At 54.0% G+C, this 27,946-nt stretch overlaps 1 protein-coding gene across 1 annotated transcript; it reads left to right on the plus strand.

Moving 5' to 3' along the window:
• The first annotated feature begins 501 nt into the window (after window positions 1-501).
• On the plus strand, window positions 502-27,879 carry PYROXD2 (pyridine nucleotide-disulphide oxidoreductase domain 2). Its single transcript, XM_066355754.1, has 16 exons — window positions 502-861; window positions 6,108-6,127; window positions 9,234-9,327; window positions 9,415-9,488; window positions 11,986-12,141; window positions 14,027-14,180; window positions 16,471-16,532; window positions 16,627-16,724; window positions 18,803-18,944; window positions 19,331-19,465; window positions 20,750-20,822; window positions 21,485-21,641; window positions 23,783-23,937; window positions 24,893-24,999; window positions 26,492-26,612; window positions 27,624-27,879. Exons 1-16 carry the CDS (start codon window positions 735-737, stop codon window positions 27,692-27,694), a joined length of 1,746 nt encoding a protein of 581 aa, XP_066211851.1. The 5' UTR covers window positions 502-734; the 3' UTR covers window positions 27,695-27,879.
• Window positions 27,880-27,946: the final 67 nt, after the last annotated feature.

A 27,946-nucleotide genomic window follows, 5' to 3' on the forward strand; every position in this document is an offset into this window, starting at 1 on the left:
GAAATACCCAGGCCTTCAAAAGAGGACTGAACCCCAAGAGTTACAGACCAGCCAGTGGCCCCAAGCCCTCCAGGCCGCTGCAAGCCTGTCAAGCTCATGAGGGTTGAGCATCTGGGAGAGAACTTGTTTCTCTCCAGGGCCCAGCGACAGATGTGGCCTCCCTGCAGCTTTGCTGGGGCCCTGGCCAGGGCGATGCTGACGGGGTGCTCAGCCAGCAGACTCCCTGGGGGGCTCACCACCCTGCAGGCTGGCAGGACGGAGAGTGAGATGCAGAGCTGACCCTCATCTCAGATTTTCCCACCCAGCACTTCCTGGACATTTAATTCCCTAGTGGGAAGCAGGACAGCACAGTGAGCAGTCACTGCTCTCACACACCCTCCTCTGAGCCTCAGCCCCCTCGCCTGTAAACTGGGGGTCCTGGGGCTCACGTGAGAGGTGGCACAGCTGTGCCAGCTCAGTGCCTGGCACAGGGGAGCCCTGGAGAATCATGAGCTCAGAGATTGTTCTCTGGAGGGCTGGAGGTGGCATGACTTCTTCCAGGTGGACAGGTGACCGCCTGCAACTGCCCTGTGTGGACTCTAGCTCAGCGTCCTGTTTAGTCGTGGCCCAAGGCCAAGTGTGGCCACGGGACTGTAGCTCCTCCTCTCTTCCTGCTTTCTCCCTCCTCCTTCCCCTGCCTGAGGAGGTACAAAAAGCTGATTGCAAGCAAATTCTTGGTCTAGTACTGGGCAGAAATGGCTGCAAGAGGCCGAGGTCTCATCAGGGCCCTGAGTGCCTCTCCCGGCCCTGCGTGGAGACAAGCTCACTGGGAAGCCAGGGGACGCCTGAAGCCTGAGTACGATGCGGTGGTGATAGGAGCAGGTAAAGTGGGCTGAGCCTGTGCCGAGGGCTGGGGAGGGCAGCCCTGCTCGGAGGCCTGGGGAACCCCTGTCCAACCCGCCCTGCTTCCTAGGCACAAGCCGCCAGGAGTTGGGGCAAGCGAGAACAGGGGCTGCGGTGAGCAGCACAGGCCGGCGCCAGGGTTCTGGGGCTGGCTGTGCTGTCAACTTGCTGAGTGGTCTAGTGCAGATTCTCGCCCTCTGTGAGTTTGGGTCTTCCCATCTAAAATTATGAGGGAGGACTAGGTCATTCCATCTCCTGTGACATTGCTGGTTGCCACAACATTCGTGAGCGGCGCATGGTCCGTAACGGTTAGAAAGAGCCTTGGGACAACAGACTGGGGAAGTCCAGCCACCCCAAGCGCCCTGAGTTCTGGTCACCACAACCTCAAGACTGAGGTCACCCACCCCCAAAGGACACTGGAATTGTTTCATAAAGGGGAGTTAGGAAAAAACAGAAGTGAGTCCCAGAGCTCCACGCGTACGTCGCGGAGGGTGGCAGTGCGCACTGCCTTGCACATCTGAGGTGTGGAATCTGCCACCGCGGCCCCACCACAGCCCACTGACCCCCTGCTGTGAAGCACCCGATTCTCCCGCGTGACCGTGAGACTGCGGGCTGGGACCAGATTGCCTTTCCTCCAGGCCTGCCCTTCACACTCAGAAAAGGCCTGATTTTCAGCTTTTGACGTTATTTCCACCCGCGCTTATACAGAGAGACAATGACAGGACTGGATGAAGAGTGTGCCCATCAGACAGCTCTGGAGCTGCATGGTGTCTGGCGTTCATGTCTGTACGCTCTGAGAGCAGACGTGTGCAGTGAAGGTTTAACAGCGACCCCTCCCGGGCACGATGTGTGTACGTACACCGGTGCAGTAGAGATGCTGCCGTTCAAGCAGGGCAGCACACAGTTTTACAGACAAAATGATGGTACTCTACACTCCAGGGAGCCCATTGATTCCCACCGAACTTCTGTGGTTTTTGCTGAACTCAGTAGCCAATCTGTGGTTGCAATTAACAAATGACAATAGTTCCCCCAAGAAAATGTAGTTTGATATTTTCATTTACTTGAAAGAGTGGAGCAAAAGTGAAATAAGTGAAACAAGGTTTATGTCTGAACTTCACTCCTTCCATGATGGGGCCGACTTTCCTCAATATTTTTGAATGCTAGAATATTTCCTCCATTTTTGGTGCTATTCACAGCGTTACAGCTCTGGACGCAGACACTGTTCAGCTTAATCTGCATTATTAGCATTTTTCTCATTACTTTCTCAAGTCTGTCAACAGAATAATAAATCAAACCTGGTATCTAATGCCTGCTGATGTCCGTGGTGTCCGCCATGGCCTGTTTTCGTTACCCACAATGGCGTGCCTGAATGTGAAGTTGGATAGGATACACAGCAGCCTGTTGTATGGTGTGGCCACTATATGGATACATAGAGGTAAATTACTGCAAGAGCATAGAGATAGTAAACAGTATAATAATGAAGAAGCAACAGTGCTCAGTTTTGGTTATCTTTGTTCTTAATATAATTTATTTTGTTTTAAGTTTATTTTTTTCTTAAATGAGAAGCAGGGAGGCAAAGAGACAGACTTCTGCATGTGCCCCGATCAGGATCCACCCAGCAAGCCCCCTATGGTGCAATGCTCTGCCCATCTGGGGCTATTGCTCCATTGCTAGGTAACCGAGCTATTTTAGTACCTGAGGCAAGGCCATGGAGCCATCCTCAGCACCCAGGGCCAACTTGCTCCAACCGAGCCATGGCTGTGGGAAGGGAAGAGAGAGATAAAGAGAGAGAAGGGAGAAGGAGAGGCATAGAGAAGCAGGTGGTCGCTTCTCCTGTGTGCCCTAACCAGGAATCAAACCCGGGACATTCACATACCGGGCCAATGCTCTACCACTGAGCCAACCACCCAGGGCCTGTTTTAAGTTTATATAACTTAATTCTTTTTTTTTTAATTATTTATTTATTCATTCATTTTAGAGAGGAGAGGGAGAGACAGAGAGAGAGAGAGAGAGAGAGAGAGAGAGAGAGAGAGAGAGAAGGGGGGGAGGAGCTGGAAGCATCAACTCCCATATGTGCCTTGACCAGGCAAGCCCAGGGTTTCAAACCGACGACCTCAGCATTTCCAGGTTGACGCTTTATCCACTGTGCCACCACAGGTCAGGCTAACTTAATTCTTTAACAATGGCTGTTTTAGCAACCGCTCACACACCTCCCAGCCAGAGGAAGCCAGCTCTAGCCCCCACTGACAGCTCAGTAAATGGAAGTACTCAGGTCTCAGCCTCAGACCCCTGCCTTTTTCTGTCCTTGGTGACAGCTCACCCCTGCTGTCCCCTGGCAGGGAGATTAGGTCTTATTTCTGCATCCCTGAACTCACACCAGTATGTGGGAGCCACCTAGAAGACAACCCTGATTTAGTCCTCTAACTCAGTATGCCTAAGAATGACCCAGGAGCTTATGAAAATGCAGGTCCTGGGCCCTGGACCTTGTGGTTAGGATTCTCAGGATTGAAGGTGACTCTGGAGGCTAGCATGTCTAACCAGCGTGTCTAGCTAGCACTGAGTGGACCCAATGCAGGCAGCTGCAGCCTAACGTTCAGGAGCCCTGTTCAGAGCAGCTTCTCTGTAGGGCCCTATGCACCTGCTACCGAAGGGTCCCGGGAGTCAGGCCCGCAGACTAGCAGAGCATGCAGCTTCGGGCCACTTCAAGGGGCAAGAGGAGGTCACCAGAAGCCACAGGAGGGCTCAGCAAGGAGGTGAGGGATGGAGGGAGGAGGGTCCTGGGATATCAGCTCCTCAACCTTTGTTATTGGAGGTGTATTTGTGCATTTGTGAGCTTATCTTTATGATTGAACTGAAACCCAGTTGCCTAGAAACCTTTATTAGTTGTCCAGGATTTCTAATCAGCGCTAATTAAAGGACAAATAGCTATCATGTATTATGGGTCTGCTAAGGGCCAGTACTTTATATATGTTATTGGTTATTCTCTCAGCAACATTGCAAGGACCCCAGCATCCTATCTGCTTCACATATGAGGAAAGGGGGGGCTGTCCATTAAATGGACTCTCTCAGGGCTGTGCCTGGCAAGTGGCAGAAGCCCGTTGAGCCCAGGACAGCTGGCCTTTAGGTTGTGTGTACTGGAGAGCATGGCTTTTCAAATGCAGGTTGCAACCATTCATGAGTCCTACCCAGCAATAATTTTAAATTTTCTTAAAAGAGTTTTCAAAAATCTGTACAAATAGTATATCCACTAGCATTTTTCTTTTAAAAAAATAATAAAATATTACTAAATAGATCATCACCTGCTTATCACACGATGAATTAATATTAATTCGTGAAACTTTTGTTTCTGTGCAATGCACTTGCGTGTGCCAGGCCACAGCGTGAGATGCATTTCCTCCCGTGGATCGTGGTTGGAGAGGTTTGAAAACTCCACGGTAGAGATTCTTTAGTAAATCAGGGTTTGGCTCAGTGACCTCTAAAACTGGGGGTGATTATGGGGAAAATGTGCAACAGAATCAGCTCAGCTGAGACAAAATCCATCACGTGGGTCATTGCTGCTCCCTGTTTATGGATGTCTGTGAAATTATCGGTTGAGTATTTTGAGTAACACGGGGTTCAGGTTGGTGCCCAGATGACACAATCATCTTCTGACATCTTTGAAGACACGGAACGATGTTTTATCACCGAGGACAGACACATGCCAAGTGGTCCAGACCAAGCCGGGCTCCTTCCCTGAAAAGGACTGGGGCCTGTCCTCTGCCCAGCGAGGATTCTTCCAGCAGCAGCTGCACCTTCTCCTAAGAGTGGAGAGGGGGCCGCTCCACCCCAGGGACCACCAGCCTCAGCATGACGGGGAGCTCGTGGAAAACCCCCTTGCCGGCCCCAACCACAACCTGCTGAGCAGACTCTGGGAGGAGCTGCAGTCTCGTATTGACACGAGTCCTCGTGATGCTAAAGCTTCTTTTTTTTTTTTTTTTTTTTTTCTTTTTTTCCATTTTTTCTGAAGCTGGAAACAGGGAGAGACAGTCAGACAGACCCCCGCATGCGCCCGACCGGGATCCACCCGGCACGCCCACCAGGGGCAACGCTCTGCCCACCAGGGGGCGATGCTCTGCCCATCCTGGGCGTCGCCATGTTGCGACCAGAGCCACTCTAGTGCCTGGGGCAGAGGCCACAGAGCCATCCCCAGCGCCCGGGCCATCTTTGCTCCAATGGAGCCTTGGCTGCGGGAGGGGAAGAGAGAGACAGAGAGGGAAAGCGCGGCGGAGGGGTGGAGAAGCAAATGGGCGCTTCTCCTGTGTGCCCTGGCCGGGAATCGAACCCGGGTCCTCCGCACGCTAGGCCGACGCTCTACCGCTGAGCCAACCAGCCAGGGTGATGCTGAAGCTTCTCACAGCTGCAGAGGCACTTGCTCCAGTGTGCTTGGTGTGGAACTGGGATCCCAAGCCAAGTTCAGGGCTCCTACCCCAAAGTCAGCCCTCCTAAGATTTTTGGAAAGAAACTTTATATGCAAGATAGGGGAGTGTGCCCAGTCTCCGGCACCCCTGAAGCATACTAGCTACTCTAGCATACGTGGGAACTGTGTGTGTTTAGCTACTTTTTGAACTGTGCTTATTTTATGTCGGGAGCACTGCGGATTGACAAAGACAAACCCACGTGCCTAAAGCCTCCTGGGGCACTATTGTGAACCACATGGCCAAGGAAGCCAGGCTTGACAGCAGCCGTCCACGTGACCAGCCCTCAGCTGGGCGGCCACCGATTCTGTGTCAGGCAGGAACCTCAGCGTCTGTGTGTCAGCCATGTTTCCCTTCTCTTCCCTGCCAAGGAAACTGTGACATTCACCCAACAGTCACCCGCTCACCCCCAAGTGACAGACGCTCAGCAACTCGAGGCTTTGTGAGATAGCTTTCATCTGATGACCATGGATTCCCCCTCACACTTCACTCCAGCAGGGGGGTCCCTGGCTGAGCCAGGGTGAAAGGATGTCTTTCAAGCCAGGGCAAAATCCAGGGTTTTTTGACTCTCCAAAGACCAGGTGTTTGACGGCCTCAAGCTAGATGCTATTCCAACATCCAGGTACAGGGTTGGAGGGCTCCCCCACGTTTCTGCTATATCTCCAGCATCTTCACAGGCACGGGGACAGGGACGGGTGACCACCCTACTCAAGGAGTGTGTCTGCCGCTGACCAGTATTGCTTTCCTCCCCTCTTCCTTGTGTCGTTGCAGGTCACAACGGGCTGGTGGCTGTGAGTACCATCCCCCCGCCCTGCTTCACTGGCCCCTGGGCGTGCAGCTCTCAGTAGCCACGGGAGAGAAGGAAAGGCAGGCTAGTGCTGCCTCCCTGGTGCTGGCCAGCGGCCGATGGAATGGATATCAAGGGCTCCCTTTCCTCTCCTCTCCTAATGCGCGTGGATTTGGCCCTTGTCCTCGGGAGAGTCAGGGAACTTTCGGAGATGAGATGATGAAAAGCTGGGAAGTAGGTAACTGGCATAGTCTGGGAGACATGTTCGAGCCTGGGCGCAGGTAACTGGGGCTGGGTGGGGCCCTCTGCCCCAGGTTATGGCAGCCCTGTGTGGGGAGCCCTGTGTGGGAGCCCTGTGCTCCTGGCTGGGGGGCCCTCTGCCCCAGGTTATGGCAGCCCTGTGTGGGAGCCCTGTGTGGGAGCCCTGTGTGGGGAGCCCTGTGTGGGGAGCCCTGTGTGGGAGTCCTGTGCTCCCGGCTGGGGGGCCCTCTGCCCCAGGTTATGGCAGCCCTGTGTGGGAGCCCTGTGCTCCTGGCTGGGGGGCCCTCTGCCCCAGGTTATGGGCAGCCCTGTGTGGGAGCCCTGTGCTCCCGGCTGGCTATAGGCCCCAGGTTATGGCAGCCCTGTGTGGGAGCCCTGTGCTCCTGGCTGGGGGGCCCTCTGCCCCAGGTTATGGGCAGCCCTGTGTGGGAGCCCTGTGCTCCCGGCTGGCTATAGGCCCCAGGTTATGGCAGCCCTGTGTGGGAGCCCTGTGCTCCCGGCTGGGGGGCCCTCTGCCCCAGGTTATGGGCAGCCCTGTGTGGGAGCCCTGTGCTCCTGGCTGGCTATAGGCCCCAGGTTATGGCAGCCCTGTGGCCCCAGGTTATGGCAGCCCTGTGTGGGAGCCCTGTGCTTCTGGCTGGGGAGCCCTCTGCCCCAGGTTATGGCAGCCCTGTGTGGGGAGCCCTGTGTGGGGAGCCCTGTGCTCCCAGCTGGGGGGCCCTCTGCCCCAGGTTATGGCAGCCCTGTGGCCCCAGGTTATGGCAGCCCTGTGTAGGAGCCCTGTGCTCCCGGTTGGCTATAGGTCCCAGGTTATGGCAGCCCTATGGCCCCAGGTTATGGGCAGCCCTGTGTAGGGAGCCCTGTGCTCCCGGCTGGGTCTAGGACGTGTAGCGATCTGGGGTGCACAGCAGCCGCGTGGTCCCAGGTGCACCCTGGAGACAGCGAGGAAGCAGCGTGCAGAGGAAGGGCCTGTCCGAGCTGTGCCGGTCACCCTATGGCTCTGCTCCTCACACCCGAGTCCAGGTACTCCTGGGAGGCCATGGTGTGCAGAGGGCATTCAGGACAAACTCAGCATCTCCCTGAAGCAGTGACAGCTCTAGAATATCAATAGAGGGGACTTAGCTACATCGGGGAGCAAGGGGACGTGTGTTAAATCTCAATACTTTCCCTGACATATAGTTTTACTTGAACATTTTACATGGGTCATGCTGAAACTCAACCAATCAGTAATTTAAAACATCAATTTTATATCAATATAAACCTGGTTTGCCTCCCAGCCACGTTCTACCTGTGGAGGGTGAGGCGAGTCACTCGGAGCCCCAGTAAAACCGGAGCGACGATGCCCAGCCGCACAGAGCTGTAGTGAAGGGAGCCGGTGACGTGCTCTGAGGGTGCGGCAGGTGCAGCCTTACCCCGACGACGGGGACTGACTGCGGCAGGTTCCCGCTGGGCCCCCGGCACCCTGCCATTCGCCAGGTTGGGTGGTGACTCCAGGCAGCAAGGAAGCCACAGGCCCTGGGGGACCCGGGCGCTCAGGGAGGAGGCATTAGGGCGCTGATTCTCTGACCTGCGCTGTTGTCGGATGACATGAGGGAGAGTCTAAGAGGCAGAGATTTGCTCTCAGACACTGTCAGAAAACGGGGCAGCTCTGTGCCTTGGCCTCTCGATGAACCTGGTCTGTAGGGAGAGGAGAGGGGAACGGGAACTGGTGAGGAAGCCGCAGTCACTCGGCCCAGAAAGGGAGCGGTTGGTATTTTGCGCACCTCCCGGAGCCCCCGCTTTTGTTTGTGCTTAGGGAGACTTGTGAAGGGACCTGCTCTCAAACTACCCTGGTCGGGGTGGTCATTCTCACAGAAGAGCCACACGGCTCACCTCCGAGAGCCAGGCCGGCCGCCCAACGTTAGGACCGCCCTTTCCCCTTTCTCATTAAATGTGCCGGGAGTGTAGATCCTGGTCCAGACCAGCCAGGTCCAATTCCCAGCGCCTCTGTGAGCCTGAGGAAAGTGATTCATCTCACTAAGCCTCGGTTTTCTCATCTGTGAAATGAAAAGAATCATAGTCCGACCTCTAGGGTACGGGGGTGGGTTGAAGGAGATGATCCCGTCTGGTGTTTGGCACATAGCAGTTGCCAGGTAAATTTTTTTCTTAAGTCTAAGTTCTGAACTACACCCTCCCTGTTGTCACCTGGGTGGTGGTAACAGGACCAACGTAGACTCAATATCCGACTAATTCCATCTAACAAATATGTATTGATTTCCAACTAAGTACTAGAGAAAAATTAATAAACCCTCCCTCGTTTGTTCCTACAAATAAAGCTGTAGTGTGGAGCTAGCTTCATTTACTGGGCATGCTCTGTGGGCCAGGGTCAGCTCAGCGAGCCCTCGCAGCAGCCCACGACGCAGGCAAGGTGGGGACTGTTTTTGGTCAGCCCATTTGTGCCAGGAAGAGGGAGGCCAGGTGGGCTGGTGTGGAGGCGGCCCTGGCAGAAGGCAGGAGGCGTGGAAACCGGAGGTCTAGCTCAGCGCTCGCAGGCGAGGGCGTTTGGTCGGGTGCTGCCTGGCCTCTCGGGGCTGCTGAGGAGGGAAGGTCACCTGAGGTCACAGAGGCACCTGGGGCCTGGCAGGAGGGAAGGTCACCTTCAGCGGAAGTAGAGGGGAAGGAGCAGTCATGCTGGGTCTGAGCATTCTGACATTTGGGAAAGAGAGAGTTTACAGGGACAGCAAGAGGACCGCTCTCCCTGAGGTGACAACAGGCGAGCAGAGCTGAGGGGTGGCAGGCTGGCCCCGCAGCGAGGACCTGAGACTGCAGGTTGGCCCCAGGGACGAGGGAGGGCCTGTGTGTCCCCCCAGGCGGCCTACCTGCAGATACTGGGGGTGAGCACGGCTGTCTTTGAGAAGCGCCATGTGATCGGGGGTGCAGCTGTCACCGAGGAGATCATTCCAGGTGAGCCCTAGAGGTAGTGTGGGGGCAGGGAGCAGGGGGTGACCGCCAGTGACCACTGGTGCCTGTCTTCATCTGATTTGGTTTCAGGGTTTAAGTTCTCCCGAGCATCCTACCTTCTCAGCCTGCTGAGGCCGCGGATTTACTCTGACCTGGAGCTGAAGGTAGAGCCCACCTGCACCCTGGGTGTGTGTGTGTGTGTGTTCCACCTTCCACCTTCTACCTGGGGTGGAGGCTCCCATGTGTGCCCCCCGATGAAGGTAGAGCCCCGCCTGCAGTCTGTGTGTGTGTGTGTGTGTGTGTGTATGTGTGTGTGTGTTTTCCACCTCCCACCTGGCATGGAGGCTCCGTGTGTGCCCCCGATGAAGGTAGAGCCTGCCTGCAGCCTGGGTGTGTGTGTGTGTGTGTGTTCCACCTTCCACCTGGCGTGGAGGCTCCGTGTGTGCCCCCGATGAGGTCCCCCCTCCATCTGAGGACTTGGCTGTCCCACACAGTATTTTGTGTAGCCCACCCAGTGTCTTAAAAATTGGAAAATTTCACATAAAAATCAGACTTTTTGATGAATGAGCTTTGTCACCATCAGGCGAATGTTTCTAAATGCAACACTGTCTGTTTCCCTACGTGGCACGGGGGTCCCAGCCCTGTCCTCCCTGCCCTATCACTTTCTGGGGTGTCGCCCAGCCCTCACAGCGAACCTGCCTGGGCCCTGAGCCTCTCTGAGTTTGTGAAGCTTCCTCAGGACGTAAGCCCAGCTGAACTGCAGATACCGTCCCCATTCTTGGAAGCCCGAGCAGGACATCGGAGGAAATGTCACCTCTTCTGGCCCCTGGGCTGCTGTGAGGGGTCTGAGACCCCCCAGTCTGCCCCTGTGGGCGTCGCTTAGCTGGTCCACAGTCTTGGCCAGCGCTCCCCACCTTTCAGATCCCTTTCTCCCCTCACTGCTTCTTTTATAAACTCTGGCCACTGCGTCCCTGGAGCTCACGGAGCTCCTACCGCTTGGTGTCTCCATCACCCAAGAGACAAGGCCCCCTGTGCCGTCTGTACAGGAAGCCGCGCGCACTGGAGCCCAGACCCTGCTCTAAATCGAAGTTTGAAGTTAGTAAGACACTGAGCCACTGCCACCGCTCTGGCTGCTTGGACTGGCTCATGTAGAGGACTTCTCCGAACTAGATAACTACAGAACCACCAGAGAAATTATTTTTTGAGCCCCTGAGAGAGAGAGAGAGAGAGAAAGAGAGAGAGAGAGAGAGAAAGTGAGAGAAAGAATGAGAGAGGAAGGGGTGGGGAGCCTGTCACCAAACAGGGCTGGATACAACCTAGCCACGGACTGGAAGTGGCTTTCTGGTCAGCCCATACCGGACTGTAGCTGAAGGCAGTTTGCAAATGCACCAGTTATGATCAGTGGCCGATGTGTGGGTGTGTGACCCTCCTTTTGAAAAATCTAGCTTCTGAAAACTAAGAGTCACAGAATAGAAAGTTTCACATGATTATTTTCTTTATTAAAAAAAAAAAGTGTGCTCCTGAGAAGTTCCACGCGCCAGTCAAATAAATCAAGTTATAGTTGAAATACATCAAGGGGGCTTCACTGACGGTGACCGTGGGGTAAATGAGTCTGCAAAGTAAATAAAATTTTTAATGAGAATAGTTTATCTACCTTGTAAGTATGGATTTTCACATAATTGTTGCTTTATTGTGTCTTTCCAAATTTTAATTATTTATTTCTGGACTGAGGGCACCTGGAGTCAGTGCTGGGGCTGAGCCAGGTTTGGGAGTCAGAAGAGTGGTTTTGAAACCGAAATCCACGTCCCAGGGGACCTCAGCCAAATTATTTAACTTCTCAAAGTCTTTTTTTTTTTTTTTTTTTGTATTTTTCCGAAGCTAGAAATGGGGAGAGACAGTCAGACAGACTCCCGCATGCGCCCGACCGGGATCCACCTGGCACGCCCACCAGGGGCGACGCTCTGCCCACCAGGGGGCGATGCTCTGCCCCTCCGGGGCGTCACTCTGTCGCAACCAGAGCCACTCTAGCGCCTGGGGCAGAGGCCAAGGAGCCATCCCCAGCGCCCAGGCCATCTTTGCTCCAATGGAGCCTTGGCTGCAGGAGGGGAAGAGAGAGACAGAGAGGAAGGAGGGGGGGGGGTGGAGAAGCAAATGGGCGCCTCTCCTGTGTGCCCTGGCCGGGAATCGAACCCGGGACTTCTGCACGCCAGGCCGATGCTCTACCACTGAGCCAACCGGCCAGGGCCAACTTCTCGGAGCCTTTACTGTTGTATTTGTATAATGCAGTGACGTGGAGCTGTTGAAGGTAACCACTGTGAACCCTGGTGCAGTCCCTGGCACGGGGTGGCGTGCTGTGGCACGGTGTACCGTAAAGTGATGTGTGGGGTGTGACGTGGTGTGCTCTGAGGAGATGTGATGCAGGGAGGCGTGGTGTGGATGGCATGACGTGGCGAGGCACGGTGTGGTGTGGCGTGGTGTGATATGGTCTGCCGTAGAGTGCCTAGGCGAGAGGGCCTCACAGGCTCACACTAAAACGTAGGAATCAAGACGTTGGAAACCTGCATGCAGGTACGTAAATGGTCATAAACATAATCAGAGAAGGGTCAAGGGCAAAGGCCGCAAATCCCTTCAAGTGCTGCTTGTTCTGTTCGTGTTCCACAGAAACATGGGCTGAGGCTCCATCTTCGAGACCCTTACTCCTTCACCCCCATGCTGGAAGAAGGCACTGGGAGCAGGGTGCCCAGGTCCCTACTTTTGGGCACAGACCTGGCAGAAAACCAGAAGCAGATTGCCCAGTTCTCCTGGAAGGATGCCCAGGTAGGAGAGTGACTGGCGGCCGACGTCCTCCCGCGCCAGCCTGCGGGCGGCTCTTGAAAGAAACGGGCCTGGGGCGCGTTGTCCTAGAGCACGAGTCCCTGGGCCACCCACCTGCCCTGGCAGGGCTCCAGCCCGTGCTGGCCTTTAGCCTGGGGCACTGTCAAGAGAGGGGAAGGAGGTCAGCGGTTAAGACCCATGGAACCGGAGCCCCTCCAACCTGTGCGTGTTCAGTATGAGGCCACTGCTCGGGTGGGCTCTGCCCGCTGAATTTCAAAAGGAAATCTATTGGCATGTGCTTTTCTGCCTTTCCTGCCTCCAGACAGAACTCCAAGTGGTTATCAATATTCAAGCACATGAAGGCCAAAAAGAAGGATCAAGGGCGGATCAGAGACAATTAAGGGTAGAATGAACTGAATCAGGAACGTAGGACAAGAGAGTTGTAATAAATATTTATTCGATTGGGCATTAATCCCCTGGCAGCCCAAGGCAAGAAATTGTCCACAATGGCATGCAGGTCTGATGAAATGAAGTGCCCACATCTGATAGCGAATGCTTGTTTTTCCTGGGATTGCACTGTAGGGAATTTGTTGGGTGGTTGTGTCTAATGAGTTGTTGAAGGTAATGGGCCAGGTGTGATTGGTTTGCAGATATAAGAAGTGTCCTTGAATGGCTATTTTTTTGTACAGAACCTAGATATAAGCTGAAGGCATAGCATTTACTCATATCTCGGTGGAGACCTTTTTATTAAAGAACCTAGGTTAATACAATCAATATGCGTTGTTTTTTGTTGTGTTCATCTAGTATTGGGTAAAACCAAGAGAACCACAGGCGCACGATATATCTCTTCTAACCAGCAACTTCCAAACCTGGCTGACAGTCAGAATCACCTTGGTGACTGTCAAGAGTCTCCCAAAGTGACTCTTGTGCAGCAAGTTGGAGACCACCGTTTACACCCTGTTCTCCAAATCCTGCCCATCTCAGATGTGCTAGAGAAAATTCAGGACAAGGCCGGTCCCTGGACCTACAGGACAGTGGCTGTGGCCTCGAGTGCTGCAGGGGGAGGCAGGGGACACACGTCCCAGTGTGGACTGTAAGGGGCCTGACTTCTGTCTCTGTACATTGCATATTAAAGGCCTATGCAGAGCAAGCTGTTTAATTCCATTGTTATCAAGACTTGTCAAATATACTTCAACACAGAACTTCTCTTTGTGTAACAGTTATTAAAATTCCATGGGTATATCCATGAGTCTAGATGAAACAAGAATAAAAAAGTCTGGGCTGAAAATAAAGATGAGGCTTCCAGTGGTGTAGATGTCCGTCCCAGCTCCTGTCGCCCATGCAGTGAAGGAGGCGTGAGTCCAAGTGGATTCTGTCGTGGGAGCTGGTGGGGTGAAGGGATGCGGACTACTGTTCCTGCTTGTCAGGAGAGGATATGGGAGATCTGCAGTCCAGGAAGGGACCGTCAGCATGCTGGAATACAGGAAAGAGACCTTACTTTTATCAGTACTGTATGGACAGACAGGAGAGAAAGAAGGAACTTTTAAGTGGCTTTTGGTTTATCACAGAGACCACATCCTAGGTAATTGCTTGTGTCCTGTGGCTGTCGACTGGCCTTGACCAGCATTAACCCCTTGTGCCTGCCACCACCCAGTGGCTCTTCCACTTCCCAGGCTCTCTCTGACCTCCCTTCGTGTGGACATCAGCGCACAGACCTAGAACAGGGAGTAGCTCCGCACAGCCACGCTGAGACAGCTCCGCACCAGGCCAGAGTAGGCCCGGAGGCCCGGCCAGGGGGCAGCAGGCCCCATGGGCGGCATGGAGGGACGAGCATGAGGACCGTGTCTCCTTCTAGGCCGTGGGGCCCTGACTCAAGGCTCTGTTCCAGGCTTTTCCCAAATACGAGGCCTTCATGAATCACTTGGCATTAGCCGTTGACCCTCTGCTGGATGCAGCCCCCGTGGATGTGGAGGCCTTCTGGCGGGGCTCCCTGCTGCAGAGGCTCAAGTCACTCTCCACCCTCACACCTCTGCTGCAGGCAGGTGAGTCCAAAGTGCCGGCCTCGGGCACGATGAGTGACCCTCATGGAGCTAAGCCCATTTTCCCCCTGATCGCACGTAAGTTCGCACCTCCAAGACAGCCTACCAACTGCCGTCCATCAATAGGGGCTGCTGGAGCATGTGGTGAGGAGGTCTCAGCCTGGCGTGCCCTAAAACCAGAGCCTCAATGCCAGGGTGTGCAGCTGTGCTGGCTGCCATGTGGGTGACAAGGTTCTGGGTCCCGAGAGGACCCTCTACAGCTTATGAAATGTACGTGAGGACCATTCCCAAGAGGAGAAAGGAGAAGCATTTCTCCATCGGGTTCTAGCTCCCATTGATCAAAGGTTACCCCATAGGATATTAACTCCCACATAGAACTGTGCATCCGTGGGTGCCAAGTGGGTTTTTGTGGGTGTCCTGTCATGGTGCTAGAGAAGCCCCAAGGCAGAAATGAAGAGGCACACCTTACAGGTGTGAGGTGAGTTGCTGTTGGTGGCACCATGAGAAGCTGATCGAAGCCTGCATGGAAGTTGTCACCATAGCCAGCTAGAATAAGAGATAGGGGCCCCATGCAGAGAGGATGGTAGACTTGGGCTCAGCAAGAAAAAATTCTGTGATCAATCAGTGATATCTGCCATGGCTATGAGAAGGAAAGTTTGGGTAAGCATGCTATTCTTTTTTACTATATTTCTGGGGTATAAAGACTAATCAAGCTTCTATATTCCAGGAAGAAAAAAAAAAGAAATAGTTAGCTGTGATCACAAAATTGCTGCACACTCTAGTGGCATATAAAAATAAAAATTTATTTTTTACAAATCTGCATGGCTTAGCTTACTCAACTAGGCTCAGCTGATCTGGTCTGGTCTCATGCATGTGTCTGTGGCAGGGGCAGACCAGCTAAGGCAGCTCTGCTCCAAGTGCCTCTCATCCTCCTCTTGGAAGCTACGGGCTAATCCAGGAGGGGCCTTCTCACATCAACGGCAGAAGCACAGAGGGTAAGCCCCGATGTGCAGGCCAGTTTCAAGCTGCTATTTCCATCACATCTTCAAACACTCCACTGGCCAAGCAAACCGTGTGGATGAGTCCAGAATCCAGGAGCAGGGCAGGAACAACCCAGCGAGGGTGAGAGGCACTGCAGAGTTACATGGCCAAGTGTGTGGACATAGGAGGGGTGACGGGTGAGAGCCGGTAGAATCTCTCACAGATGCCAAACATAGACATTGCCTCTCAGATTACGGTCCAAAGAGTTTTGTCCGATCAACATGCAATAAATATTAATGTGATGAACGTTTATTGAGTAACTGCTATGTGCCAGACACTAAGCTAGAGATCATGATCCCTGCCCTCATAGTCTTACTGCCCAGCCACTCCCTGAAATACTCTTAGTCGGGATCGGAGGCAGTAGTGGGATTCAGCCAATTCGTACCAGTTCGGCAGAACCTGATACCTTTTTGTTGAGCTCAGCAAACTGGTTGTTAAAATGGCACTTGTAATCAGGGTTCCCTCTAAGATGGGCACCTGGACAGTCATCCAATGTGGAAATCATAATTTTATATTCCTGACTCTTTTTTCATGTTCATCGGCATAGCAGCATATACTAAGTGCCCGTAGTAATGTTCATTCCGTCCATAGGTGAAAAAAACTTGACAGAACTATACTTGTAATATTTATTAATTCATTTCATAAAACTCATTATATCTTTGATTAAATACTACATTTTAATTCCCTCGCGTTTGTTACTTCAGCAGGAAGTGAGGACGCCAATCAAGAAGCAATATGGGAATATCTTAAATAACAGTTTTATTACTTTTTGTCAGGTATTATTTAATATTTTTTCATTAATATTTTAAACTCTTTCTTATAACACAATCTGGTTTTGTGTACTTCTTTTATTGTTCTTATTTGGGTATTAAATGAATGAAATAAGCTACCTTTTGGTGTATTTTTTTTATATTTAAAATGGTCATTAGGGCAGAAACCGGTTACTAAATTATTTGAATCCCACCACTGATCAGAGCAGTGGACTAGCCAAGCCAGCCACCTCCTAGGGCACCGGCCCTACAGAGTTCAACGTAAGGGAATAAGGTACAAGTGAAAATTTTCCAAAAATAATTCCAGCAGCTAAAATGTATTAAGTGCCTAGGAACTTGCAAATGTTCTACATGTCTCATTTACCCCTCACAGTAGCTGTGGGAGCCTGACAGACTCCATTTTACAGACCAAGAAGCCAGTGCAGACACTGCAGGTCAGAATGCTTCCTTCTCGCCTATGTTTCGTGGGTCTTCTCTTGCAGGCCGCACGCTGGGAGCCCAGCTGCCCCAGTATTTCCAGGTCCTCACGGCTCCGATTACCAAGGTGAGGGGCTCCCCAGCCTCGGGCCAGCCTCGCAGGGAGGAGTCCTCTCCCCCGGAGACCCCGACACTCTTCTCCTGCCATTTTGCTGTCCCAGGTGCTGGACCAGTGGTTTGAGTCTGAACCTCTAAAAGCCACTCTAGCAACGGATGCTGTGATTGGAGCCATGACAAGCCCCCACACTCCAGGGAGTGGGTGAGTGCGGGAGGTGGAGCAGGTTCCCCCCAAAGAGCAATAACAACAGTCACCCACGGAGCTCGCCCAGCGAGCCAGGCACGGAGCCACACGCCACATCTAACCCTCACGCTAACGTCTAAGAGCACGTGGTTCCGAGAGGAGAAGTATCTTGCCCAAAGTCACACAGCTAGTAAGTGGCCAAGCTGATTTGTAGCCCAAGTTGTCTGAACCGCCACCTGCCCCGAATTTTTCCTTCTTAACCACTACTCTCTATTCTTCAGTAAGAAAAGCCTCTCACCCACCTCTTACATTTCACATAAATATATCTTCTTCCCACTTTCTCCTCTCCTCTCCCCCATTCACTTCTCTTCCTCTGTCCTCCCCTCCCAGGAAGCCCTGTTGCCCCTCCCTCTCCCACCAATCCGTCCTTGGTCCCGGACACTCACACGCAGACATCTCTGTAAGGGCTGGAAGCTGCCTTTCCCTTGCAGCTGGGGCTGTGCTGACAGCCTGATCCGAGAGGGGGCAGTCAGACACAGTGGAGTCTGGAGTTGTGGTGTGACTTAATGAGCGCCTGTCGGAGCAGGAAGGGGTGTGTGTGTGTGTGTGTGTGTGTGCATGTGTGTGTGTGTGTGTGTGTTGGGGTAGAAGATGCTGCCAGGTGTTGGGCCATGTCCAATGCACCAGAAGAGGCAGCTAGCAGCTGTCAGTGTGGCTTTCTCAAGGGATGAGAGCAGCCCTTGGGAGTGGTTTTCAGCATTCACTAAACCAGCCCCGCGTTCCCCAGGGCCGCAGAAAGGGGTTGGCAGCAGCTGCCACACCTTGGCCAAGCTCTGTGATCAGATCAAACGGCCGGTGTGGATCTTGCAGCTGGGGCCTTGTCTCCTTTTCTCTGTGGACCTCCACGAGGCTTAGCTACTGCTCAGGTCGTAAAATGTGCCTTTAAGTCATTTGTTTCTTCATTAATTCTTTCAATAAATATTGATGGAGCACTTGCCTCTGCTAGGTGCTGGGCAACAGCGGTAGATGGAGCTGAAACCCTGTGGGTGAGACAGACACAGAGCGAGTGATGATGGCGGAGTGTCGCGAGTGGCGTGGTGGGGAGACCGAGCAGGGCACAGCGGCCCTCGGGCCGGGGCCCTCCGGGAGGAAGATGTTCAATCTGGGACTCCAAGGACAGGGGGAGTTAGTTCAGCAAAAGATGAGGGAGGAGGGGGCTCTAGGCCGCCAGAACAGTGTGTGCTAATGTTGGGAGTTGAGAAACCGTGTGATTTATTCTCGGGACTGCAAGAGGTTGGGTTGGGTAAAAGTGTGCGTGCAGGCTGTTGGGGGGCCTGGTGAGGGATGAGGCTGACGAGGGGGCAGGGGCCCTGGGAACCATTTTCAGAGTCTGGCCAGTGACGCCTCGAAAGGAGAGAAGGGACAGGAGCACAGCTGGGCCGTGAGGTCGGGCCCAGGTTCTGCATGGTGGAGGGTCAGCAGGGAAGAAAGAGCGGGGGGGAGGTGGTCCAGTTAGAAAGCGGGGCTGCAGCAGTTCCCGGAAGAGAAGACAGTGGCCTGGACCGGGGACAGGGGCAGCAGGGAGCAGGCCGTGGGAAGTGCTTCAGGGGCAGAGCTACCAGCATGCGATGGGGTACAGGTGGTGAGAGACTAGCCGGAGGCAAGATCCACACCCAGGTTTCTTTGGGAAACTGAAGATGCCACTCACTGGGACAGGGAAGCTGGAAGGAGAAATAGGTTGGAGGATGGGAGAGAGGAATGGGTTTAAGATGCCCGTCAAGAAACCGCCCGGTGGAGTTCTCTGTGGTGGATGGGCAAGCAGGCTGGAGCTCAGGGGAGAGCCGGCGCGGTGGGTCTGGGCGTTGCCACCACGTTGATACCAGAGCTGCTCGCAGACACATTGGCATGGGGAGAGAAGGCAGCATGGGAAGCAAAGGGCTCTTGCAGGAGCCCAGAGCTCACTGACCGGCTAGAGGGCCAGGGCCGCTGGGGAAGGGAGAGGCTGAAGGTTCAAGACAGGGTGAGATCTTTGCACCTTGAACTCTGGGGAGATTAAATCCCATCTCCGGCCACTGATTCTGATGATCTGCTCTTAGGTATGTGCTGCTACATCACGTGATGGGGGGCCTGGAGGGGGAGCAGGGGACCTGGGGCTACGTCCAGGGCGGCATGGGTGCCCTCTCTGATGCCATCGCAAGCTCAGCCACTGCACACGGAGCAAGTATCTTCACCGAAAAGGTGAATGGCCTTTCTACCCCCAACTCTGCTTATTGGGTAGGTCCTAGATGGAACAAAATCGCATTTGGAAGTTCCCTCATTTTACTGATGAACAAGGCGGGACTCAGAGCTGAGGGGCTCGGGTTCTGCAGCCTGTTAGCAGCTGTCAGCCAGCCCCAGTTCTTCTGCTGCCCTTTTAATTCACCACCGTTAACCCAGACTTGGGCTGAGCCCCCCGCTTGGAGGAGGCGGACTACAGCTTCACCCAGGGCGGCAGAGCCCGCAGGGTGGGCTCGGGATGAGGAACCTGTGAATACCTAGGAGCAGCCAGGACGATAAAAACTCTTCGAGATCTAAGCTAGTTTTCCTCCCTGGGGTTTCGGGGGCCTCCTTCCTGTGGGGTCTAGACAGTGGCGAAGGTGAAGGTGAGCAGTGGAGGACGTGTTCAAGGGGTCGTGCTGCAAGATGGCTCAGAAGTGAGGAGCAGAGTGGTGCTGTCCAACGCATCGCCGCAGATCACCTTCCTGAAGCTGACGCCACAGGTGAGGCCTGGGAGGCGGAGGGGAAGGGGTCTGCGAGACGGGCTGAAAAACCGGCTGACCAAGGGGAGCCAGGACTCTATCGAGTGGCAGATGCAAGCGCCAAGTCAGCCCCCCTTCGGGGAAGCCAGTCCTCCTTCTTACCTACCAGGCAGGTAGCAAATAGGAAAGAAGCCTCGCAGGTGAGGGAGGAAGGTCCGAGAGGTGAGGTCCCCTGGGCCATGCAGGTGGCAATGGACAGAGCCAGAGCTGGAACCCAGGTGTGACTTCCAGTCCAGAGTCACTTATACAACTTTCCTGTTATCCCGATTTCTCCCTCCTCACCATCCCTAATCTGTGTCAATTATCTATTTCCGTATGAATGCCACACAACGATCGGGCCCATGACAAGAAATACTGATTTAGCACAGAGAGCTGGGGAAGTCAGTAGATCTTGGCAGAGTTAGCTGCTTTGGGGCTTGCTGGTACACCTGCCATCAGCTCTGAGTCAACTAGTGGGCCCTGCTGACCGTGGCTGGGCTCGCTCTCACGCCAGGGGGTCAGTGGGTGGTGGCGAGTGCAGGGTGGTCTCTGCTGGAAGGACCGGGTGACTCGGCTCTGCTCCACCTGTCTTTCACCCTCCAGCATGGTCTCAGCATCTGGCAGGAGGCAAAAGCAAGGAGTCAACCGTGCAAGTGCTTCTCAGGCTTCTGTCGCATCCTGCTTACCAACATTGGTCTTGCCTCGTGGCCAACCAGAGTCTGAATGGGAGGACATTACAGAGGGGCATGCTTACAGGGAAGGGGGAGGATTTGGAGCAATTTTTGCAACTGACCACACCTCCCCAGTCTCTACAATAAATGATAATATGTGCATGAGCAGGGAGCTCCCCACCACTCTTGGGGCTATTCTTGCAACAAGCACCACTTTTTCTGAGCGATTCCACTAATACAATCCAACAAGCATCAGTTCAAAAGCATATTATTAAAGCACTTCTGAGATCATCAAGGCTTCCAAGAGATTACAGACTGGAGGAGAAAAGAGGCCTGCAGACCACTGGCCATGTCTAAAGCAAGTGTTAGTATGGGCCATTTACAGTCAGGACTGCGGCGGCAGATCACAGAGAAAGAAGTGGTCAGTGCTGAGCAGGAGGGGAGGGCTTCATGGAGGAGGTGGTTAGGCTGAACTCAGAAGGGTAGAGAGGGTTTCCAGAAGTAGAGGTCAAGAGACCAGTCTGAACAAAAGAAGAAGGCAGCCACTTGGGGCCTTGGCCATCCACAAGCTTTTTATGGAATCCTCTGCTTCCAGGAGTGGCTTCCTAAAGAGTTCGTGGAGAGAATCTCTCAGCTGGACACCAAGTCACCTGTCACCAAGATCAACGGTAAGAGACACACTCAATTGCAGAGCCATCTCTTTGATATCATCTGAGTGAGCAATGTCCAGGTCTGGGAAAACTAACCTATCTCATCATTGCTATCCCCCGGCCTGCAGCCTGCCCCTCAATTTGAAGGTGAAACGCTTTTTTTTTTGTATATTTTTTTTTTTCTGAAGCTGGAAACAGGGAGAGACAGTCAGACAGACTCCCGCATGCGCCCGACTGGGATCCACCCGGCACGCCCACCAGGGGCGACGCTCTGCCCACCAGGGGGCGGTGCTCTGCCCCTCCGGGGCATCGCTCTGCCGCGACCAGAGCCACTCTAGCGCCTGGGGCAGAGGCCAAGGAGCCATCCCCAGCGCCCGGGCCATCTTTGTTCCAATGGAGCCTTGGCTGCGGGAGGGGAAGAGAGAGACAGAGAGGAAGGAGGGGGGGGTGGAGAAGCAAATGGGCGCTTCTCCTATGTGCCCTGGCCGGGAATCGAACCCGGGTCCCCCGCACGCCAGGCTGACGCTCTACTGCTGAGCCAACCAGCCAGGGCCTGAAACGCTTTTTTATACTTTCTCTCCCCAGTCTAACACTTGGGTGATGGGTAGAGTAGGAAGATCCCCAGGGGTCTGAAGACACCAGCCTTTGGCCCTGACCCCTCTCCTGCTTTGGTTTCTCAGTGGCCACCGACAGGCTCCCTGACTTCCTGGCGGCCCCCAATGCCCCCGGGGGCCGGCCGCTGCCCCATCACCAGTGCTCCATCCACCTGAACTGTGAAAACACCCACCTGCTCCATCAAGCCTTTGAAGACGCCATGGGCGGCCAGCCCTCCCACAGGTGGGTGGTCCCGGGCTTTCAGTCCCCTGGGATATTCTCACATGTGGCCCTGGGGCGGTGGGGGTGACTGCCCAGACACACTAGGGATTGCCTCTTCCTCCAGGTGTTAAACATCCACGAAGAGGTATGATCTGCCTAAATCCATACTTAGATCTAAGGCTAGGAAATGCATCCCAGGCAAGAAAAATGTGGGCTGGGGCAGGTAAGGGGTGAAAAATCAAACATGTTCTGCCACGTGCCACAGGTGAGCAGAAGCAGCAAAGACTGCAGAGAGAATAGTGCTGGCGTGTGGGGAGAAACGGAGAAAATGCTTTCTGGGAGAGAAAGGGTAGTTGTCTAAGTCAGCGGCTGTCCAAAGGCATGCCCTCACCCCATTCTATGCTCCCTCTTATCTCTGATGAGCTGCCTTCATGCCAACCTTGACAGAGCCTCTCCCACCTCCCACTGCACTGCGGCTGCACCTCCATCCTTCTAGGAGCAGGCCAGGTGTGGCAGGAGCAGGCATCTTTCCCTACTGTTAACTGTCCACCAAAACTTATTGAAAACCTCTTCTGTGCCTGGCTCTGTAAAGGCTCAGGTTGGGGAAGTCAGGGATTAGGTAGGGGCATGAAATAGACACAAAACATCCTCAGACAGGCACATAAATATGTATAGATGAGGTAAAGAGGATGTGTGCCCTGAGAGAGCGTAGAGGGAAAAGTTCATTTATTAGTTCATAAATGTTTTGGGGCCCCTACTCTGTGCCAGGCTTAGTTCATGGACATGGGCACAAAGCAGCAAGCAGAGTCAACAAGGTCTCTTCCCTCAGGTCATTGATGTTTAATGGTGGAAGATAAGATGGTCAAAAAACATGCACTGGTGAGATGGAGAAAAATAGGTCAAGGGGTGTGCTAGTCTTTATTAGGGGGTCAGAAAAGGCTTCTCTAATAACATGATATCTGAACAGAGACCTGAAGGAAGCAAGAATACAGGTCTTGGAGGGGTATCTGAGGAAGAATATCCAGACAGAGGAAAAGTCAGGTGCAAAGGCCCTGGGGCAGTAGGATGCTGCTGTGTTAGAGGCCAGAGTGGCTGGAGAAACAGAACCTGGAAATAAAAGGTAGAAAGTGGGGTCTGATCTGCAACTGCTGCATCCTGCTGGGCCTTGTAGACCACTCCTGGATTTTAGCTCAGGAAAGTGTGTGTGGAGCATGACTTACATTTTAGAAGAACCACTGTGCCCGCTGTATGGAGAAAAGGGCATCTGTTGCCATTGATTACTATTACAGAACTCAGGGGAAAAAGGATGGTGGCTTGGACCAGGGCGGGGCAGTGAAAGTGATGAGAAGTGGCCAAATAGTGGGTATTTAAAGCTGCTAGGATTTGCTGCTGGGCAGGAAGTAGGGCGTGAGTGAGAAAGAGTAGCCACGGGAAGATGGCGTCTCCCTTTGTTGAAAAGGGGAAGATGGTGGGTGCAGGGAGGGGCAGGGTTTAGGGGACACCAGGCATTCAAGTTTGGACGAGTTACTTTGCAGATGCCTAGTGGACATCCAAGTTCAGATGAACTGTTGCAAACGAGGGATGCAGGGAGGAGGGGCTTTCCACATGGCCTCAAGGATACTCATATTTGGAGGCCAGAGGAAGAAGGCGCTCAGGTAGGACAGGTGGTGTAAACCAGGGCGGGGCAGGAAGCAGTTCCTGCAGCCCCAGCAGCTGGCTGGCTCGGCCTGCTCGGGAAAGGTCATCAGACAGGGGTCAGCTTGGTTGAAATCTGGCTTCCTGAGCACCTGCTGTCTTAGCCTGACCCCTTCACACCTGTTATCTCTCTGGACCCTGTGGACATTGGAGACCTTGCTTGTTTTACAGGCTGTATGGTTGAAGAAGGCAGGGAATAACCACACATTCAGGGTGGGGGCAGGGTGGGACCAGAGACCCTGGGGTCTGGGGCCTGGGGCTAGGGGAGCCCCTCAGGAGGAGGCGGACTCTCCTAGTGGCCACGGAACCCATGCAGGTGAACGACCACCATGGCCTCCCATATATAATCAGCCCGGCCTGGGGGTCATCTCAGTCCATGCCTTCCTCCGTCCCCTCATCTCAGAGCGGCCCTGCCCCTTCGCTCGGGGCAGCTGCTTCCTCAGATCTGACCGTCTCTCCCACCACAGGCCTATGATTGAGCTCTGCATCCCTTCCTCCCTGGACCCCACCCTGGCTCCTCCCGGCTGCCACGTCATCTCCCTCTTCACTCAGTACACTCCCTACACTCTGGCTGGAGGCAAAGTCTGGGACGAGCAGGAGAAAAACGCTTATGCAGACAAAGGTAAAGAAAGCTAGACCGCCCTGTCCCCAGAGGGTTCGCTCGCTGTGTGGTCTGAATGGACCCGTCTCCTTCTGACCACCCCTTGGGATTAATACCTTCAGGTTCTGTTCTGAGAAGGGAGAGGTACCCAAGGAAACCTAAGTCAACATAGTCAATGCCTACTAGGATCAGACACTGGGCTGAGAACGTCAGAAAGACACATTTCCTGCCCTCACCTTGCTCATAGCTAGTGGATTGAATACTAAAGAAGCCAGTCTTACAGTGCGAGGTGGTGCATGAGCGAGAGGAGGATGCTGGGAGCTGGGAGACAAGGAGAGCTCTCCAAAGGAGGGGACGTTGGAGCTGGGCTTCAAAGGAGGCCTAGGAGTTAGGCTTGTAGCAAACGGCATTCCGAGCGGAAGAAACAGCTTGAGCAAAGCAATCAGATGAAGAAAGCATTGCATGATCAAGGGAGACAAATACCTTTGTGTTTAAGGTTGGGGTAAGGAGGTGGGAAAGAGTGGGGCGCTGGACTAGCCTGGGATCCAGAGGCTTTGTATGTGCCTGTGGATTGCTTTTATTTTGCCTTTCCTTTTCTTTTCTTTTCTTTTTTCTTTTCCTTCCTTCCTTCCTTCCTCCCTTCCTTCCTTCCTTCCTTCCTTCCTTCCTTCCTTCCTTCTTACCTCCCTCCCTCCCTCCCTCCCTCCCTTCCTTCCTTTCTTCCTTCTTCCCTCCCTCCCTCCGTCCCTCCCTCCCTCCCTCCCTTCCTTCCTTTCTTCCTTCCTTTCTTCCTTCTTCCCTCCCTTCCTTCCTCCCTGCCTTTCCCTTTCTCTTTCTTTCTTTCTTTCTTTCGCTTATTGAGATACATCCTACATGTGCTAAAATAAACCCATTTTTACTGTACAGTTTAATGAGTTATAGTAGCTTTGCCCGGCTGTGCACCGTAACGCCCCTCCTCCCCGACTCCGCCCACCAGTGTTTGACTGCGTCGAGGTCTACGCCCCGGGCTTCAAGGGCTCCGTGGTGGGCAGAGACATCCTCACGCCACCTGATTTGGAGAGAATCTTTGGGCTTCCTGGAGGGGTAAGAATACGCCTGGGGGGGGGTCCCTCATCACATTCTTCTCTCTGTGCCCCCACTCCCTGGTGTGCCCTCCACACACAGCCCACATCAGAAGAGGGGACAGCGGCCGAGACCATAGCAGAGAGGGGACCGAGAACCTCGGGAGTAGGGGAAGGGTTGGGAGAAACAGACACAAGAGACAGCGCCTGCTGAGATCCTGGCCCTTCCTCCTGGTCGTCCCTGTCAGCCTACCCATCTGAATTTCTTCGAGGGGCGCTCCCTTCCCCAAGGCACTATGCCTCAGACCCCTACTCAGTATAGTAAAACCTCACTGAGCCTGGAGGCAGGGAGACCAGTGAGGAGGCCAATTCCAGCACAGCAGCCACTGGCCTCATGCGGCTACTGACGGCTTCAGTGGATCTGGGCCAAAATGAGACGTGCCGCAAGGGTAGCAGGCCACCGGACCGCAAAGACTTCGCATGAAGAAATGTGCAAAGTCTCAGTAATTGCTATGTCGATCCCACACTGAAAGGATAACGTTGTGGACCTACTGGGCTAAATGAAATATGGATTGCTATTAATTTTGCCCATCTCTTTTTAAAATTTTAAAGGGACTACTGGAAAATACAAGTTATATATGTGGCCATGTTATATTTTTATTGGCCCACACTGTCCAGCTTAGACCAAAGGCGGCCAGGCAGCGGGAAGGGAAAGGGACGGGTGGGTGTGGAAGGCATGGGGCCGGCCAAAGCGAGCGGTCTTGGTAACAACTGGAGGCCGACTTGGGGGGCATGAAGGACTCGGTCTGGAGGACGAGGAGAGAGCGGTGGTGTCGTCCTCTGAGGCAGGGGACACGGGAGCGGAGACAGGGATGAGGACGAGATCAGTCTGAGACGTGCTGAGAGGGTTGGCTGGAGAGACATCCCCATGGTGACAGCCCCCAGATGTTGGTCTTGTTGTCTTGACCTGCCCACAAGCCTGGCCTTCCATCTGTCCACACTGCTGAGGCTGATCCGACCCAGGCCACTGGAGCAGAACCAAGCTCGAGTCCCAGTGCCCTTTGCAACTTACTGCGATTCTGCTGGAGCTTGGAACCCGGGGCCCAGGCTTAGAGGGGTGTCTTAGTCAAAGAAACATGTGTCAGCAGCCAAATAAGTCAAAGTCCTCTATTTTCAAACAGCGTGAGCAGGATTCATAGTCCACAGTAGAACATCTAGAATCTCCTTTTAAAATTTCCCATTCAAGTCCTCACACTCTGAAGACACTCCCCACCCTTCTTTCTTCCTGGAAAAAAAAAAAAAAAAGTCTCCAGAAAACTTCACCCTCAGCCCTAGAACATGCACCTGTCCTCTCTCTTCCCCTCCCCTTTCTGCTCCGTGAGAACCAAGAAAACATCCTGGAAGGAGAACCTGCCTCCGAGAACAGGGGAGGGGCTTCGGGGAGGGTAGGAAGCCCCACAGCGCTCCTGTGATAACAGCTGGGGCCCTGCCCCCCCCCCCCCCCGCTCCCGCAGAATATATTCCACGGCGCCATGACCCTGGACCAGCTCTACTTTGCCCGGCCCGTGCCCCGGCACTCTGGCTACCGCTGCCCACTCCCGGGCCTGTATCTCTGTGGAAGTGGGGCCCATCCCGGTGAGTGGGCCTTGGTCCAGCTGCCCTGTGTGGGTGGCGAGGGCTGGCCGACATCAGAGGCATGCAGACGGGGGAACGGAATGAGCAGTGAGGGAGGCAGGGAGGCTGGGGCAGAGCCCCCCAAGAACAAGCCGCTCCGATATGCAGAATCCTCAGAGCTCGGTAAACACGGTGGCCTCTGCCAGGCTGGCTGAGCCCGCAGGGCGGCTAGCCCACCACCTCCTCATGACGTCTGAGGGTGCCTGTCCCAGAGGCATCTCTCCAAACTCTCGTTTGGGATCGTGCGAGATCCGTGTCCCTGAATTCCCCCCGCCACAGTTTAGACCAGTAAGGATCAGGGAAGTTTCTCAGTTTAAAAAATCTTCCCTGCATCGACCCTACCCCAAGCTTCACAGGACGAGGAGAAGGGGGTGGCGTTGTCCTCTGAGGCAGGGGACACGGCAGAGGAGACAGGGATGAGGACGAGATCAGTTTGAGACGTGTTGAGAGGGTTCACTGGAAAGACATCCCCATGGTGACAGCCCCCAGATGTTGGTCTTGTTGTCTTGACCTGCCCACAAGCCTGGCCTCCCATCTGTCCACACTGCTGAGGCTGATCCGACCCAGGATCAGCCGAGGCTGCTGTTTCATTTTGACACTCGGCGCTGTGCGGGAGTGGCCGCCCAGGAAAACTCTGTGCTTCCATGTCTCCCCCCTCCAGCCCTCGGTCTCACATCGGTTTCCTGGGCCGAGAGTCTCGCCATCCAGCACGTTGGCTCTCCGGCTGACAGGGAACCCTTGCTTGGATGGCGCTCCCAGCCCCCTCCCCAGAGCTCTGAGGCAGGACACCTGCCGGGGTGCCCAGAATCCGTCTTCACGGTCTTCATGGTGGTTCTACTTCCCCCCGCCAGACCACCTCCCTCAGACAGCCCCACTCTGCTTGGCCGCCATGCTCTGCGAGCTGTGGCCTGCCACTCCCTGAGTGGGGGGTCAGGGGAACGCAGCTTCGGTTCACGGGAGCTTCCCTTTCAGGAGGAGGTGTCATGGGAGCAGCCGGACGCAATGCAGCCCGTGTGGTCTTCGGAGACCTCAAGAGCACGTGACTCGGACCCAGGAAGAAGAACTCACCCTTGAGCTTGTGGGTCACCTTCCCAGGCTATGGCTTGAAGCAGACAGTCCACAAGGCTCAAGCGACTATTTCAGAAAAAAACATTGAAGTTGCATTCAGTACTGGTTAATCTTGTACCCGGGACTTCATGAATAAACTGCTTTTGTTTTATTAAAAACAATGTTTTATATAGATGGTTTGCATTTTTCTCTAATATTAGTAGAATAGGTAATATGTAATAACATCA

This window comes from Saccopteryx leptura, chromosome 13, assembly GCF_036850995.1.
Source record: "Saccopteryx leptura isolate mSacLep1 chromosome 13, mSacLep1_pri_phased_curated, whole genome shotgun sequence".
Taxonomy (NCBI): Eukaryota; Metazoa; Chordata; class Mammalia; order Chiroptera; family Emballonuridae; genus Saccopteryx; species Saccopteryx leptura.